At 36.8% G+C, this 15,329-nt stretch overlaps 1 protein-coding gene across 2 annotated transcripts in view; it reads right to left on the bottom strand.

Moving 5' to 3' along the window:
* Positions 1 to 2,714: 2,714 nt before the first annotated feature.
* Positions 2,715 to 15,329, bottom strand: part of LOC132104879 (coiled-coil domain-containing protein 102A-like) — a 65,187-nt gene continuing 52,572 nt past the window's right edge. For both annotated transcript variants that reach the window (XM_059510404.1, XM_059510399.1), the window contains 3 exons: positions 11,222 to 11,392; positions 10,585 to 10,688; positions 2,715 to 3,418 (listed from right to left, as the gene is read on the bottom strand). In XM_059510404.1, the coding sequence (XP_059366387.1) occupies positions 3,277 to 3,418; positions 10,585 to 10,688; positions 11,222 to 11,392 (417 nt within the window). In that variant the 3' untranslated portion in view covers positions 2,715 to 3,276. The remainder of the gene's footprint in view (positions 3,419 to 10,584; positions 10,689 to 11,221; positions 11,393 to 15,329) is intronic.

Raw genomic sequence — 15,329 nt, 5'->3', positions numbered from 1 at the left:
ACAGGCTATATTTTTATCCCATTTCGCACAGTTCCTTCTGAAAGACTATACTAAGGGTCAATGTGGTAAAGCATTACAAGAAATGTGTTCTAGACACTCAGTGGGGAAATCTTGTTAATCTCTATAGATATTACCATACTGTTCTCGTTGCATGCACACCTTTGAGCCTTCATACTTGAGGTCTCCAGATGTCAATGTTGAATTTCGCTTCCACAGAAGCACTTATTCCTCGACAAGTTTGAGATGTGGATAATTGGAGGCCATTAAAGGGGTCAGAAAGGAGTAAGGATGTTATTTTAGTATTTGCCTGCTTCAGATGATGACTTGCAACATTAACTATAAGTGCAGGTAGAACTGAGGACACACTACATTAGGTAGCAAAAAAGTTAACACCTCGTCTCTTCTCCTTCAGTGGTACAGGAAGACTCTGTCAGCATCTGTCATACATAGGTGGAGGAGACAGGGATACTGGAGATGAGCTTAAGTGAAGATTTTAGAAGTTCAACAAGGTAAAAAAAAAGGGGAAAATAGAGAATAAAATATATTAAGAGGTACATGTTGGCCATTGGATGCTAAAGCTGTTCGGTCTCTGCACTATCATCATTATAATGGAACATGACGTACTCAAAACCTCAGTCAGTAATAGCCAAAATATCCATTGAAGCAGAACATAACCTGATGCAGTTTAAACATATATTTAAACACACAAAATAATAGGTCTCTAGGGACTTTAGTTCCTGCACCTTATGCTTTGGTGCACCAGCACATTGACCATTCAACTGCATCTGCAAGTGCAGTGAGTAAATGTTTTCTGCAAAGTAAAAATGATTTAGTTTGGAGTCTGCTCAGCTATATAATCAAGCTCTCCTGAATAAACCACTTAAAAAAAACAAACCGCTGTAAGGTTGGACTGAATGATCTGAATCCCATCTACAATGATCAGCTATTCTTAGCATACAACAGATCAGAAACCTCTTGGAACACAGAGACACGTAAAGAAAGATATCTGCCCTGGGGTCATCATTGGTTGAAGGGCGTGTCTGAAAGAAGACCAATTCAAGCAGAACACTACCTGCACTGTAATTAATTATCATTGTGAACACCGCACACATACCGTATTTTTCGGACTATAAGTCGCATCAGTCCAAAAATACGTCATGATGAGGAAAAAAACATAAGTCGCACTGGACTATAAGTCGCATTTATTTAGAACGAAGAACAAAGAGAAAACATTACCGTCTACAGCCGCGAGAGGGCGCTCTATGTCTTCAGTGTAGACTACAGGAGCACTGAGCAGCATAGAGCGCCCTCTCGCGGCTGTAGACGGTAATGTTTTCTCTTGGTTCATTTCTCTTAGTTCATTTCTCTTGGTTCATGTCAAATTAATTTTGATAAATAAGTCGCACCTGACTATAAGTCGCAGGACCAGCCAAACTGTGAATAAAAGTGCGACTTATAGTCCGGAAAATACGGTACTCAAAGCGTATGAAAAGCTCATAAGAGATGGTATTATGAAGATGTCACAGAGAGGCAGAGCGGTCTTAGAAATGTGCAGACAAATGTGTTATTTTAGTTGAAGTCGGCATGAAGTGGTGAAGTACGTTCTCCAACAAAAAAAAATATGTAGGGCAGGAGGTGATTTCGTTTATCTGGAATTGATTGGATTGTTTGCTAATTACTGCAATCTCATGTGAGTATTTTTGATAAGATTACAAGGACACATGAATTTGTAAAAAAATGTGCACAAATAAATAATTTAATAAACGGCAATATTTTATAAAAATATTGCAGTCAAAAACACTGCAATATTGGTGAATATAAAAGCTTTAAAGGGATAGTTCACCTAAAACTGACTCGCTGTTGTTCCAAACATGAATGCATTTCCTTCACACACAAACTCAGCATAGATTAAAATCACACCGTTCTGACACAAAATAACTGTCACACAGCCAGTATTTACTGTATATACACTAAACATTTATAGAGGTAACATACAAACACAAACAAATACCAAAAACTGTTATACAGTCCACTTAAGTAAAAAACAAACATCTGATAAATACTTTAATAAGACCAGTACAAATTCCCAGTTGAAGATGAATCAGTATTGGTCCCCATTGCAGATGTAGACAGTATAATATTGCTTAAAAGTCTGTTTAAAATCAACAGAACATTTGTTAAATGCACTGGTCCCTTTAAAACAGGTTGAAATGCAAAAGGAGAAAGCAATTATTCTTGTATATATTGAATAAGAATCCAACCGACTCTTTCATAAACTACCCACAATCCCCTCCCCCCTTCCTATATAAAACAAGACTAGTTCTCCACTGCAAAGACAGAAACACATTTATATGGTCACCAAGAAAAACTCTGGGACAATTAAAACAGGACTACTTGCAAAAACCGAATTATTTGCCTGCCTCTTCGGTAACAACACAGCATAAATTAAATGTTCCCCAGACACAGGAAACATAATCGTGTTCTGAATGGGTGGTTTTAAATATTGATGTGAGAGTTGGTGTTAAGGCATGGGGATGTGTGGGAGGGCTGACAAAAGATTATATAAGAAATCAAAATGAATGGGAAGAGCAAAAGGGAACAATTGAAAGGAAAGGGTGGCAAGACAAAAATAAAATAATGCAGGCGATTGGAAAAAATGAAGAGGGGAGGCAGGGAAAAGCAGAGGTACTGTATGGACGCATGGGTGCTTTTTTGTAGGTCAGATAATAGATAGTAATGTGTTGTGTCTAGACCATGTCAATTTATTTCCAAGGAATCACTGTTTAAAAGTGTGAACAAGTAACAATTGGCTTTTCCTTGCTTTGAACTGTGTGCTCTTATTACTTTACCATGTGCATTCTAGAGGTCACTAGGCATCAAAGGGGCTTTTTAGTGCTCATATGACCCTCAAAAGTCACAGGGTTTCAACAATTGAGTCTAACACCTGTACAAAGAACGTGTACAAGGTTCTGTGTATCTTTAGATCAATCATCTATGTGCCATCTTGGACTATAACCAGGAATATACTGGTTGAGACAGAGAAGCAGATTTTTAGATGAGATTTCAGTCTCACTTTAAGCTGCTTTGGCCCTGGCACACATCTTTTAAGCTGTTGAAAAGTGGCTACTGAAACTGTTTGTGTTTATCTGTCTGCTGAGGATTGTGAAGTCTGTGTCCTCTTCTGGATTCAGCTGGGAGATGAAATGAAGGGGAAAGTGAAATGCTTGGGTGTGAGCTACGAGTCTTTCCTACATTCCCAGGTTTGGAGTGAACAGTTTAGGGGATCTGGAGCTGCAGTTCCTCTTCCTCATCTTCATCTGGGTCGCTAGGGGGGACGTCTGCATCTTCAGGCACAAACCGCGAGGACGCTGATGTCCTCATCTTGCCAAAGAGGCCAGGATTCTGCTGACGCCTCAGCCTTTCCCAAAAAATAAAAATAAATCAATGAATAAATCTAAAATAATGAAAGAAAGAAAGAAAGAAAGAAAGAAAGAAAGAAAGAAAGAAAGAAAGAAAGAGAAGTTCTTGGTCCATTCTTGGTTACATGCATTAGAATAGGTACAAGAAATCAGAAAACAACACCAATAAAAACAGGAGTTCTGGGAATCAAAGTAACTGTACATGCTTCATTATTGCTGGCATGACAACCACTGGCAAACAACATTAATACGTGCTAATAGATCAATTCAGTTGGCTGAGGTCAACAGTGCATCAGAAAATAAACGTTGGCAATATTTCTAAATGTAATGATGAAAGAGTTGCTTTCTCTATCTGTCCAAATGCAAAATAGCTCAGAATAAGCAACCAGTGTGAAGTACAATAGATTAAATCTTTGTTTTTACAATGATTTATAAGATATCTGAATATTATAGAGAGTATTATAATGGCAAACACAAACAGCTGGTCACCAGTACACACAATTCATTAAGACCATTCCATTCCGTCAGTTTTTTCATCCTTTTTCTTTCAGTCTCTCACACTCGGTCTTGCGTCTTTATTCTTTTCAAGTACTGTATTTGTACGTTTGTGATGTAATTGTAAGGAAATAATGGCTTTTTGGCAGATCAGTAAAACATTTCCTGGCTATTAAAGTGCTGGCAGTGTAAACAGGTAATGTAAAACAATCATAACAACAAAAACAAAAAGAACAAGAGGTTGATGTTAGAAAAGAGGGGAGAGGAAAAAACCCTCTTCTTGTCTTTGAACAGCTGATGACTCACTATATTGTTAGTGTTTGTATAACTGAACAGATGAAAATCTTCTTGCCTCTCAGGGGCAAATAAGGGCCCAGGATCCTCCACGGAAGAGGGACCTATTGTCAGGAAACACTAAACACTGCTAAATTACACATTGCACTGTTTTGACCACAGTGCCTCACTCACAGAGGCTAAAAGCTTTTTGAGTCCAAAGCTTAACAAGGCTGCAATTTACACTAGAGATCATAAATACAGAGACACACACAAACAATGAAACAAAAAAGATTCTTGTTGAGCCCACACAGTGACTCATGCCATCAGGCTTTATCTGAAAGACTATGAATATTTTAGCATGCGGATGACACAAATAACATGGAGATTATTTAAAATGTACAATTTAAATACATATTTTTCTGTCATTTTTGATTAGTGTTTTTTAAATCCTTTACCAGAAATGAAAAAACCATGTTACTGATCACCCTGGATTACTACAATTATTAGTATATATATATACACACACACACACACACACACACACACACACACTGTACACACTACCATTAAAAAACATGGGGTCAGTACAGTATTTTTTTGTTAATTTAAAAAGAAGTCTCTTATGCTCACCCATACTGCATTTACTACAGAAAATGCCTTTAGTATTATGAAATATTTTTACTATTTAAATTAACTGATTTATTTTAAATGTAATTATATTTTCATTTATAATGAGATTTATTCCTGTGATAGCCATGCTGAACTTTCATGCTGAAATATTGTAAAATAGTTTTACCAGATATACTGTTGTCACTGCTTGACAATTCATGTCAACTACCCATTTACAGTTCCTGAGCATGTGATCAGCAACTCTGCTAGCCTGTTATTCTTCAATTTTATTATGGGGCAAAGAATCAATTTAGACCCTTAGGCATGATATTATCTTTTTTCTGTTTTCATGTAAAATGCTACAGCATTAATTGAGTACGGAATTGACTGCTGTTCTACCAAACCAATGGGAACCCAATGTGACCAATAGTAAAGCAGCTATGTAATTGTTCTACCCCAATGTTACTGGCACAGAGACATATAAATAAAAAAAAATACAATAAAGAATGTCAGTCAGACATATATGATAGTCCAATTCTACTGCAAAGACATTTCCATTATCCTTTGTTTGAAATATTAATACATCCCCCTCTTCTACTTCTACTTCCCCACATGCTAGTACAAAATAATAATGAAAAATAAACTGTGCCGTTCCCCAGTACCGTTTCTAGGCATGGGCAAACTAGACGGTCGCCTAGGGTGCCACCAGCAGGAGGGGGAGCCAATACGCACTGACACTACATTTTACTGGACTGAAATAATAATGAAAAAACTGACACTTTAAATCAACATTTTAAACAACGTTTTGGATTTTGCCTAGTGGGTCAAAATGGCTAGAATTGGCCCTTCTGTTCACTCTGCCACACAAAGCTGATGAGTTGCCAGTCAGTCAGTGAAGGTGCGCTTTAAGTGCTTGCCTTTTAATGTCTGGAAACTCAGATAAGAGCACAACTGGGGATCCACATTCACATCTCATGCAAAGCCCCATCATCATGCCTATGTCTTTGGGAAGCTCATTCCTTCACAGAGAACCATATCTGGCACATTCCTCAAAGCTTTCAAGCTATCAGGTCTACAAAGTGCTTTGCAGAGAATTAACACTGTCACACACAGACACACACAGACACACAGACACACACACACACACACACACACACACACACACACACACACACACACACACACACACACACACACACACACACACACACACACACACACACACACACACACACACACAAGCTTTCATCTGTATCCCACCCCTGACCACTATCATGTTAACAAACCCTCCTAAACCCTCATGTTCAGTTAAGATAAATTTTAAATTCTTTGTGCTTGGAGTCCAAAACATGCTGTACATTAGGGCTGTGCAATCAATCGCATGCGATTGTCAAGCGCATCTCGTTAGTAAAGCGGGTTCCGTGATTGGATTTAAATCGCCATCACCTGGTTTCAGATGGAGCAGTATTTACTACACAGAGCAATATTCATTGACAAGCTAGGCAATAGCACGTTCATAATCGAATGTGATTCATCTGCAGTTGAATGTGATATTCAACTATATTGAATGTGATATTGCCTAATTGTCACTGAACTACTGCTCTGTGTAGTAAATGCCACTCCATCTGAAAGCAGATGATGGTATTTACTACCAATCATGGAACCGGCTTTACTGACGAGATGCACATTACAATCGCATGGACAGCCCTACTGTACATATAAAAATAATTATAGTTATTTAGAAACAATTATTTTAAACACTTAAATTCAATGAGAAATTAAATTTGACCCCATTTATTTTCTTGAAAAGTTATTGATCTAACTGCAAACTGCAATTAATTCTGCCACTGAAATAACTAACTTTCCTTTTTAGCAGATTTCACCAATCCCATTTGTATTTCAACAGATTTGATCTAACTGCCTAATAGAGACAATTGTAATACATTTAAGCCCCACCTTTTTTTCATTTCATGTCCCATTTCACCAAAAAAACCTTTACTTTATGGAGGTAAAATGGATTGTAACAGCCATTTCATGTTGAATTTAATATAATCCTGTGACATAATCAAAACCAAGTGTGCATATATTATTGGAGCTTTTTACTGTATCAAAGTGGACATGCTGAAAATTAGATTTTGATCACAAAAAGTTGATTGTGATCCAGAAAAATGACATTCTCTATTTTAGTCAGTTTTACACCAGCAATACAGAAAAATAGAAAAATAATACAAAACCAAAACATACATCACTGCATGTATGTTTTTGTACATAAATGAATAGATATAATGTAATATAGTTAGATTTATTATAGATCATAAAGCCATAAGAGATCAACTTCACACCTGTATTACTTTTTAATCTGTGGAACATAAAAGAAGATATTTTGAAAAATATCTCAGCATTTTTTCCCCAATACAATGGTCAAGACATTGGTCATCAAACCAGTTTGCCTACTGACATATTTCCCAATTTCTTCTTTTACGTTCTGCAGAAGAAAAAATAGGTTTAGAATGACACAAGGGTGAGTAAATAGTGAAAGAATTTGCAATTAATGTATGTTGTTTGATCTACTTGAAGGGCTTTGTGGTGTTTCACACTCCAAATAGACCATGAGTGTCTCAGTCAACATATATGGACAACAAGAGTTGAACGCATGTGGCATATGTGACACGCAGACCTGGCAGGCTGCTGTTCTTCCTGCAGGGCTTAGGAACATTGTCTGCCCTCATATATCGATTTACACACCAAGTTTGATTATATGATTATAGACTGAAGCACATACAGTCAATTACCATCTACTCTCTGTAGAGACTGAGTGAGAGAGGAAGAGACAGAGAGGCATAAATAAAAAAGAGAATTAGAACAGGGATGACAACAACGAGAGAACAACAATAAGCCACTAAGGGTGAACCAGAGATGAGAGACTGTGAGTTCACAGCTTTCTAATGAAGAAAGAAGCAAATAGGCAAGGTGGGGGTGCCAAATGGTGCTGCCGTCTCATGCTGCGAGACTAACAGGCAAACACAGCAGCTGCGAGTGGGACACCGGGCCAGTTCACCCTGTTTGAGGAGCCTACCTCAATCATGAGATCTGATCCTCTGTGTCCACCGCGGATTTTGTTGTTCAGGGTATTCTGGCTCCAGGGCATGAATTGGGCAGAGTCAGAGCCAGCTGGGAAAAGATGCAACTCTGAACTTCCTGTGGCATCAGATATGGGTATAACTCTAAGTCAACTCAATGACTGAAGTGCTATGAGATCCTTAATACTGTCATTTCCAGCCTTCTCCTGTCACCTTGACAACACTTACTCCAAATCCGCCCCTAGACCATCCTCTGTCTCCATGACAACTTGGACAAGCGCTCAGCTCCATCTGTCGCCCTCTCCACCCATGGCCTGCTCCTCTCTTCCTCAATCACTGCTATAGTGCTGAACCCTGGCCCACCTCTCAGAAGGGCGGTCTGATTGTTCTTGCATCCTTTCTTCAACTCTTCACTTTCACTGCGATGTATGGCACTTGCTGACAGCCTAGTAAGCAACCTTTTCTCCCAACAGAGTGGTTAAAGTTTTTAAGCAAACATAATCTGAATAGAATTGTTATTGCTTATACTTGGGGCTAGGGGTTTGTTCAAATCTCTAAGCTTAATTATTAAACTTAATATTGTAACACCCACAGCGTTAGAACCATGGACATGAATATAGAAATTTTTGAGAAAAGAATTTGAAGAATATCCTAAACAACGGCAATAATTCAGAGAGTGATTCCTATTTATAATGCCCATATCTCTTGGTGTTCTTTGGATAAATTATTGAAAAAACAAAAACAAAAAAAAAGCATGTTTGGCTGTTATTTTTACTTGTTGTTAATATTTCTAGCCATGATATAATAAAGGCTTTAAAAAAATGTTTGGACTTAAACTTGAATGCTTTTTGAATTTGGTTTCAATTTTTGCACATGCATTCTTCTGCCACTGCTGACAGTGTACCATACTAAAATATTACTATCATATATATATATATATATATATATATATATATTTTTTTTTTTTTTTTTTTTGATACATATTTTGTATCCATTATTTAGCAATGAAAGTGCAACAGTTTTTTTTAAACTTATTCCTTAAAAGTACAAAATTGTTAATTGAACCATTTAGGAACAGGATTCCCTGGCAGATGATAAAATAAACAATACATTAAAGAATAAGAATTAGGAAAAGAACATCACAGAGACATGGGGGTGAACTCTTTTAACACGGACCAGTAAGCAACCACATAGAATTACCTACCAAACGCTTAGCAATGCTCGAACAACCACCTCTAACACATTAACATCATGCACAGGCAAGCACCTCTCAAGTCACACATTTTTTTTCTCAACAGTCTGGACTGAATCCAACTGACATCTCTTCCTATACCCATAAAGGAAATATAACTTTGCACAAATCCAGTGTTAAGAACAAAAAATTTGTAAGGCTGCATATTTTAGATAAATGACTTATGTCTTCATGACAATCTCATAATTTAATCATATGTATCCGCACAGGTGTGAAGTGGAGGAATTGTGCCGTGTGAATGTCCCTCTAAACACATTCATGCCGCCATGCCTGTCACTGTTCTCTCTACACTGCTGTAAGTCTCCCTGTTACTACGGTAACCCACATCCAGGCAGCCTGGGATTGGCTGCGGGTAGGTGCAAGCCTGAATGCAAGCAGAATAATGAGAGAGTGAGACTGAAAGAGAGAATAAGCCGAGGATATCATTGACAGTTTACACTATAAACCTGCCATCTTATTCATGATGTTGGGTAACAGAGAAGCTTATCCTGTATTCAATACTGCTCAAAAGACATCTGAACTGAACACAATAGTCTCAAACGTCTTGCAGAGTTTCGTTAACGGCTGGTCTATGTGGTAATATAGTGAATTGGGCAGGACATCCATACACTCACCTAACTTTCATCAACCTCAAATATGGCTTATCATCTGAAATATGTATGTAGTAGCAACTTTATATTGCAGCTCAATTTAATGTTAGCCTAGTAAAAGTGTGCTGTTTGCGTGTTTGTGTGGAGTGTGGAAGCTTGGGTTACTGCAGGACTGATGGAGGTGCCAGTGTGATCATTGGCTCTTAAAATACTTTGTCATTTTTGGTCATCATACAGATAAGAGTAATTCATCTTTCATATCTATAAAGACTCTGTTTATTCATGTGCACTCAGAATAACAGTGCAACGTTGTGCTTTTGTAAAATAAAGCAAACAGGATGCGCTTTCTTTCGTCTCGGTCTCTCTGAATTTGAGCTAGTCACTTCAAAACTCTGTGTATTCTTGCTTTATTATAGACATGAAAATATACCTATAGAGAGTAAAAATTTGGAATAAACCAATTCAAATAGAAAATACATATTCTCAGATTATGTAATCCGTATGAAACATAAAGGTGTATCCACTACGGTGGAGAGGAAGAGTGTCGTCGACTTCATCTCTTAAACCGAAAACAGAGAGCACTAGTGTATTAAATTATTAGAATGTTAATGCAGTGTACTTGCTGTTTTTCACTAACACATTCATAATTATTATATTTGCAGATGCGCTTTGGCAAGCCTTTTTGTGTGTGCACTTGAGCACTTTTTAGGCTATGTAAGCAATTAAGGCTCATTATTATGATTTCTATGGTTTTTAATAAAAGTGTTACTAATAATCGACTAATGCTTAAAATAAACGACTACTCGTCAACCGGATAAATCTTTAGTCGAGGGCAGCCCTAGTGCATATATTTATCTGGTTACCTGGATTGTAGGTGCTCCAGCTGAACTTGTAGGTTCTCTGTCTGCTCCACCTGCTCATCCAAGGACCTCTGTAGCTTTCTGGTCTGGTTATGAGCCTCATCCAACTAAAACAAATGCATAATACATACTATAGTTTACATGAATTAATCATGTGTATATGCCTAGAAAACTTAAAGATTTGGTTTTCTGTGATTTACTGAGAATTGTTGCTGAGAATTCTACTGATTTAAATAAGTCACTAATGCAATGTCACCTAGCTGATGATCAAAAAAAAAACTTCTGACAGTAAAAATGGACAGGAAGAATGGGTGGAAAATTATCTAATAATCATGAAATAACTGTTTGCTATAATTTGCAAAGGTTATTTTATATCTATATAATTTTTACAAATTTTAAACCTATACAATTCATTATTTTTTTAAATATAATATAATATAATATAATATAATATAATATAATATAATATAATATAATATAATATAATATAATATAATATAATATAATATTATTAATTACATACAAAAATTAAATACAAAATTACTAAAGTGAATAAAAAAACTATGGCCAAAACAAAGAAAACCACAGAACACATTTGAAGCAATAATGAATATAATTTAGAGTGAATGCTTTGGTTCACCTCATCTTCAGCCTGGCCCAGCTCTTTCTTTAGTTCCTCCACCCTCAGTCGGAGCTTCTTAACTTCTGTCTCATGCTGCTCCACACGCCGGTTAGCATGTGCCAGCTCGGCCATCTTCTCCTGGTACTGTTTTTTAACCTTGGAGTGGACATGCCGCAAATCTGCCAGCTCCTGCAAGAGAGCAGACGTACTGACACCAAGCTCCAAATACAAAAGCCCAATACTGCCAAGTGTCATTAACTTTTTCATATAGTTTGACACAGATTCAATATAAAAAGTGTGTACTTTGGGAGGCTATTACAGTATATACCTTATTGGCCTAACTCATGAATATTAATTACGGCTCTAACTATTAGATTGTACTGTACATTCACTAATTTGTAGAAGCTTTGTGGTCTGTTTGCACTGCAGCCAAGCAAAATGAAGCTCTTGAATATAAAGTGAAAGGCAATTTCTTAAGGTCCTATAATGGTTACTTCTGTATACTCCTGCTTAAACAAAAGGTGCTGGTTACATTATGGTGTATAAAGAAAACACATTCTGAGCTATCTTCAATAGGCCTAGATCAAAGTAAAGATTTACACATGCTATGTTTTTAGAGAGAAAACATATCATATAGAGCTGGTTACTTATCAGAAATAAAAATACAGCCTAGTACCTACCTAGACATTAATACAATGGGACACAGTGCTTCAGTTCTCATCACAAAAAAAGGACTGTGATGGGGAGCCCAAGTCATATCTAATCACCAAATAAAATGCCCCATGTCCGAAAAAGAACATTATGTTGCTAACAGAAGGTGAATTACCCTCCTATAGTGTTTGTTTTCTCCTAGTATTATTATTTTGCTGCCATTGGAGTCTATTGCAGTCCACAGAACAGAACACCATCATGTTTGTAGAGTATAAAGTTCTGAAAAATTTACCATGGCACAAGAGAACAGTGTGTTATATCTATTTTCCATTACACCTGAATATTTTTTCTCTGCCTAACTTTTTTTTTATACAGTTTTTGGGAATAATGTAAATAAAAAAGCAAGGCAGAAACACTGAACTATGATTTTTTTTTTATATATTATGAAAGCCATGGAAGTATCTCTTTACATTTACCATCTTGAAATCCTCTCAGAACATCCACTAGAAGCTGTGCCCTGATTAGGAACCGGAAACCGTAGCCTCAAGTATTTAAATCAGACAAGACAAACTAACACAATGTACATAATGTACATAATGTCTACTGTATTCAGTTGATCTTGAGGCATCTGAACAGAGACACTTCCTGGTATGCACTGTACCACAGCCCATATACTGTTCCAATCAACAAAGGAAAACAAAGACAAAACAAACTAAAGTGGAATAAAGGGGGCCTGCGAAATACACTCGGGATGATATCACACTAAAACCCCTTCTCATTTATGGACTTTTTTTTATCTGATTAAAACAAACAACCAAAAGATCTCTTTACATTTTTACTTTAAAGCGGTCATATGATGCTTTTTAAATATCATTATGTTGTGTATTTGATTTAACAGAATATGCTGACATGCTTTAATGTTCAAAAAACACATTATTTTTCAAATACTGTACATTATTGTAGGTCCTCTATGCCCCGTCTCTGTCAAGCACATCGTTTTCTACAAAGTCCCTCCTTCCGACAAGAGCAGTCTGCTCTGATTGGTCAACAATACAATGGTCTGGAATTTTCATTCTCGGATGAACTAAACCTTTAAAGTGATTAAAAGTGACATGATTCTATATCAAATAAATGCTGTTCTTCTGAATGTTCTATTTATCAAATAATCCTGAAAAAAAATTATAAATGTATCATGGTTTGCCAGGGCATCTGGATGCCCTAAGCAAAATTCATGTTGAGGGTTGGGGTTTGGACACCCCTGCCATAGGCAATTGTCTGCTTTGGCTATAGGTAGTGCTGGCCCTGCGGTTTCTGCAATTTTTATAAAATAAATGCAGGCTTGGTTAAAAATATATAATTGACCAAGAAATTCTAGATCCATGAATAATGCAATGGTTTTTCCATAACATTGGCAACATATAGTATATGACACAACCACTTCAACAGTTAAGTCAAGCACAATTACTTGTGCATATCTCCTGGTGAGAACTAACCGGGTATGATCTATTTAGTGTTCTGACCTTCTCCTGTTTCTGTACACACACAGAGCCCATACAAACCTCTCTGTGGCCATAACAGTGAGGGTACAAAGAGAGAAAGAGAAAGAGTGGGGTGGAAGCCAAAGGGAAGCACCAGAAACCATTAATAATTTAAGAGGATAATCAAGTGGCTAGACAAGTCTCATTCATAATGTACCTGCATCACATGAGCAACCAAAAGGTATATTTGTTTTAGAGTGGGAGCACGTATGCACACATACATACTTTTTTAGTATCAATGGTTCGACCTTTTCATACTGATATGAAAGATTAGACCTCAAAAGATAGCAACAGCATAAGAGAACAGAGAAGAATGAAAAGCACACACACACTTATACTCTCGAAGCCACCTGGCAGAATGAGAATCCCATGCCGCTATGTTCTATTGATTTCTGGATCACTGGAAAGGAGGACAAGCTCTACTGGTGTATTTACCGAGAGAGCAGTTACACAGCATAGTTAACCCCAGAGCAAATCACACTGCTCTGTTTGTGGAGCACATTGCTTAATTATGGCCTTTTTAAGTCCTGTACGTGCAAGCTTATGTGTGTGTGGGGTGATCAAAGATTATAAAAGTGGTTTTCCCAAATAAAAATGTATTTAAAAACAGGTAAATTGGATCATGTTATCTGAAATTTTCTTTGATATTTTGCTACAGGAGTTCCAGTTTCCTAATCTAAATGTAACATTTTTGATTAATTACTTTATTTTATATTCATTGTTATTATATTACTTTTGAAATTATTATAGTTAATTTGTCCTTGGTTGGTTGTAGAGAGATTGAAAATTAAATATGTAAAAAGTATCTGTAAAAATAACTTCTATCTATCTATCTATCTATCTATCTATCTATCTATCTATCTATCTATCTATCTATCTATCTATCTCCATCTATCTATCTCCATCTATCTATATCCATCTATATATATATATATATATATATATAAAATGATTAATCATGCCCCAGCTGCTACACTTGGCAATGAGCCTTGCCAAATCAGGTTCAATGATATGGAGGAAAAATAAATAAATAAATGTAGACTTGTAAATTTAGTTTGTGAAATGATAGACAGTCAGGTAAAAAAAAGTTAATTGGTCATGCAAAACAGTGGTGAAACATTGTCTGTGAAAGTAGAAAACTTCAAAGAAAGTATAGAGATTAGCGGGGAGGTAAAAATACTAATGACATCATATCGAGAAAAAAAAAGGAAACAAGGAGCCTGTGATTTAACAGCCTTCTCCACTTAAAAGTTACATTTTTCATTTGGGGTAATTTGGGCCAAGCCATCTTTGGTGAGTGTTTCGATAGTGAAAGAAAGCGGAAGGAAAGAGGGGCCCGGATGAATAAAACATGCCACGTCTTTATGAATGATCTATGATGCTACTGAAATTTACTGCAGCAGAAGGAAATAGAAACCTGGGATATGGGAACAGACACCTGATCAACACATACAGATTCACACATACTGTTCTACACACATGGGAATACAACGAGAGAATGTGAAGACAAAAAAAATACTTTGTAAAATAAAAAAAACAGACAGATACGCCCGGAGTTAATGAATAAAGATAAGTGAAGACAAGTTGAAGCTGTACAGCCACGTGGGGGAAGGCTGTTAAATGTTTCCCCCTCAAGGCTTTCAGATCCTGAATTCTGCTCAAACATCTGGCCCACTGTGCTCAGAACACACAGCTTGTGACGCCAGACACAATCACATCTCTCTGTCTCCCACTCTCGCTATAAAAGATCAGAATTACATGCACGGTCCTAGAATATTCTATATCCTTTTCAATTTGCTTTTCATGCAGCAGCAACGAGAGCAGGGAGCAGAGAGCCAAGATCTTTTTGACACGCGTGGATCGAGTGGCTTCAATGCACAGCCAGCTGAAAGCAGACAAGGCTTTAGGAGGTTGAAATATAAAATATATATATATAT

This window comes from Carassius carassius, chromosome 2 (assembly GCF_963082965.1).
Source record: "Carassius carassius chromosome 2, fCarCar2.1, whole genome shotgun sequence".
Lineage (NCBI taxonomy): Eukaryota > Metazoa > Chordata > Actinopteri > Cypriniformes > Cyprinidae > Carassius > Carassius carassius.
Note: the sequence above shows the minus strand (reverse complement) of the source record. Positions and strands in the feature narration are given on the sequence as shown.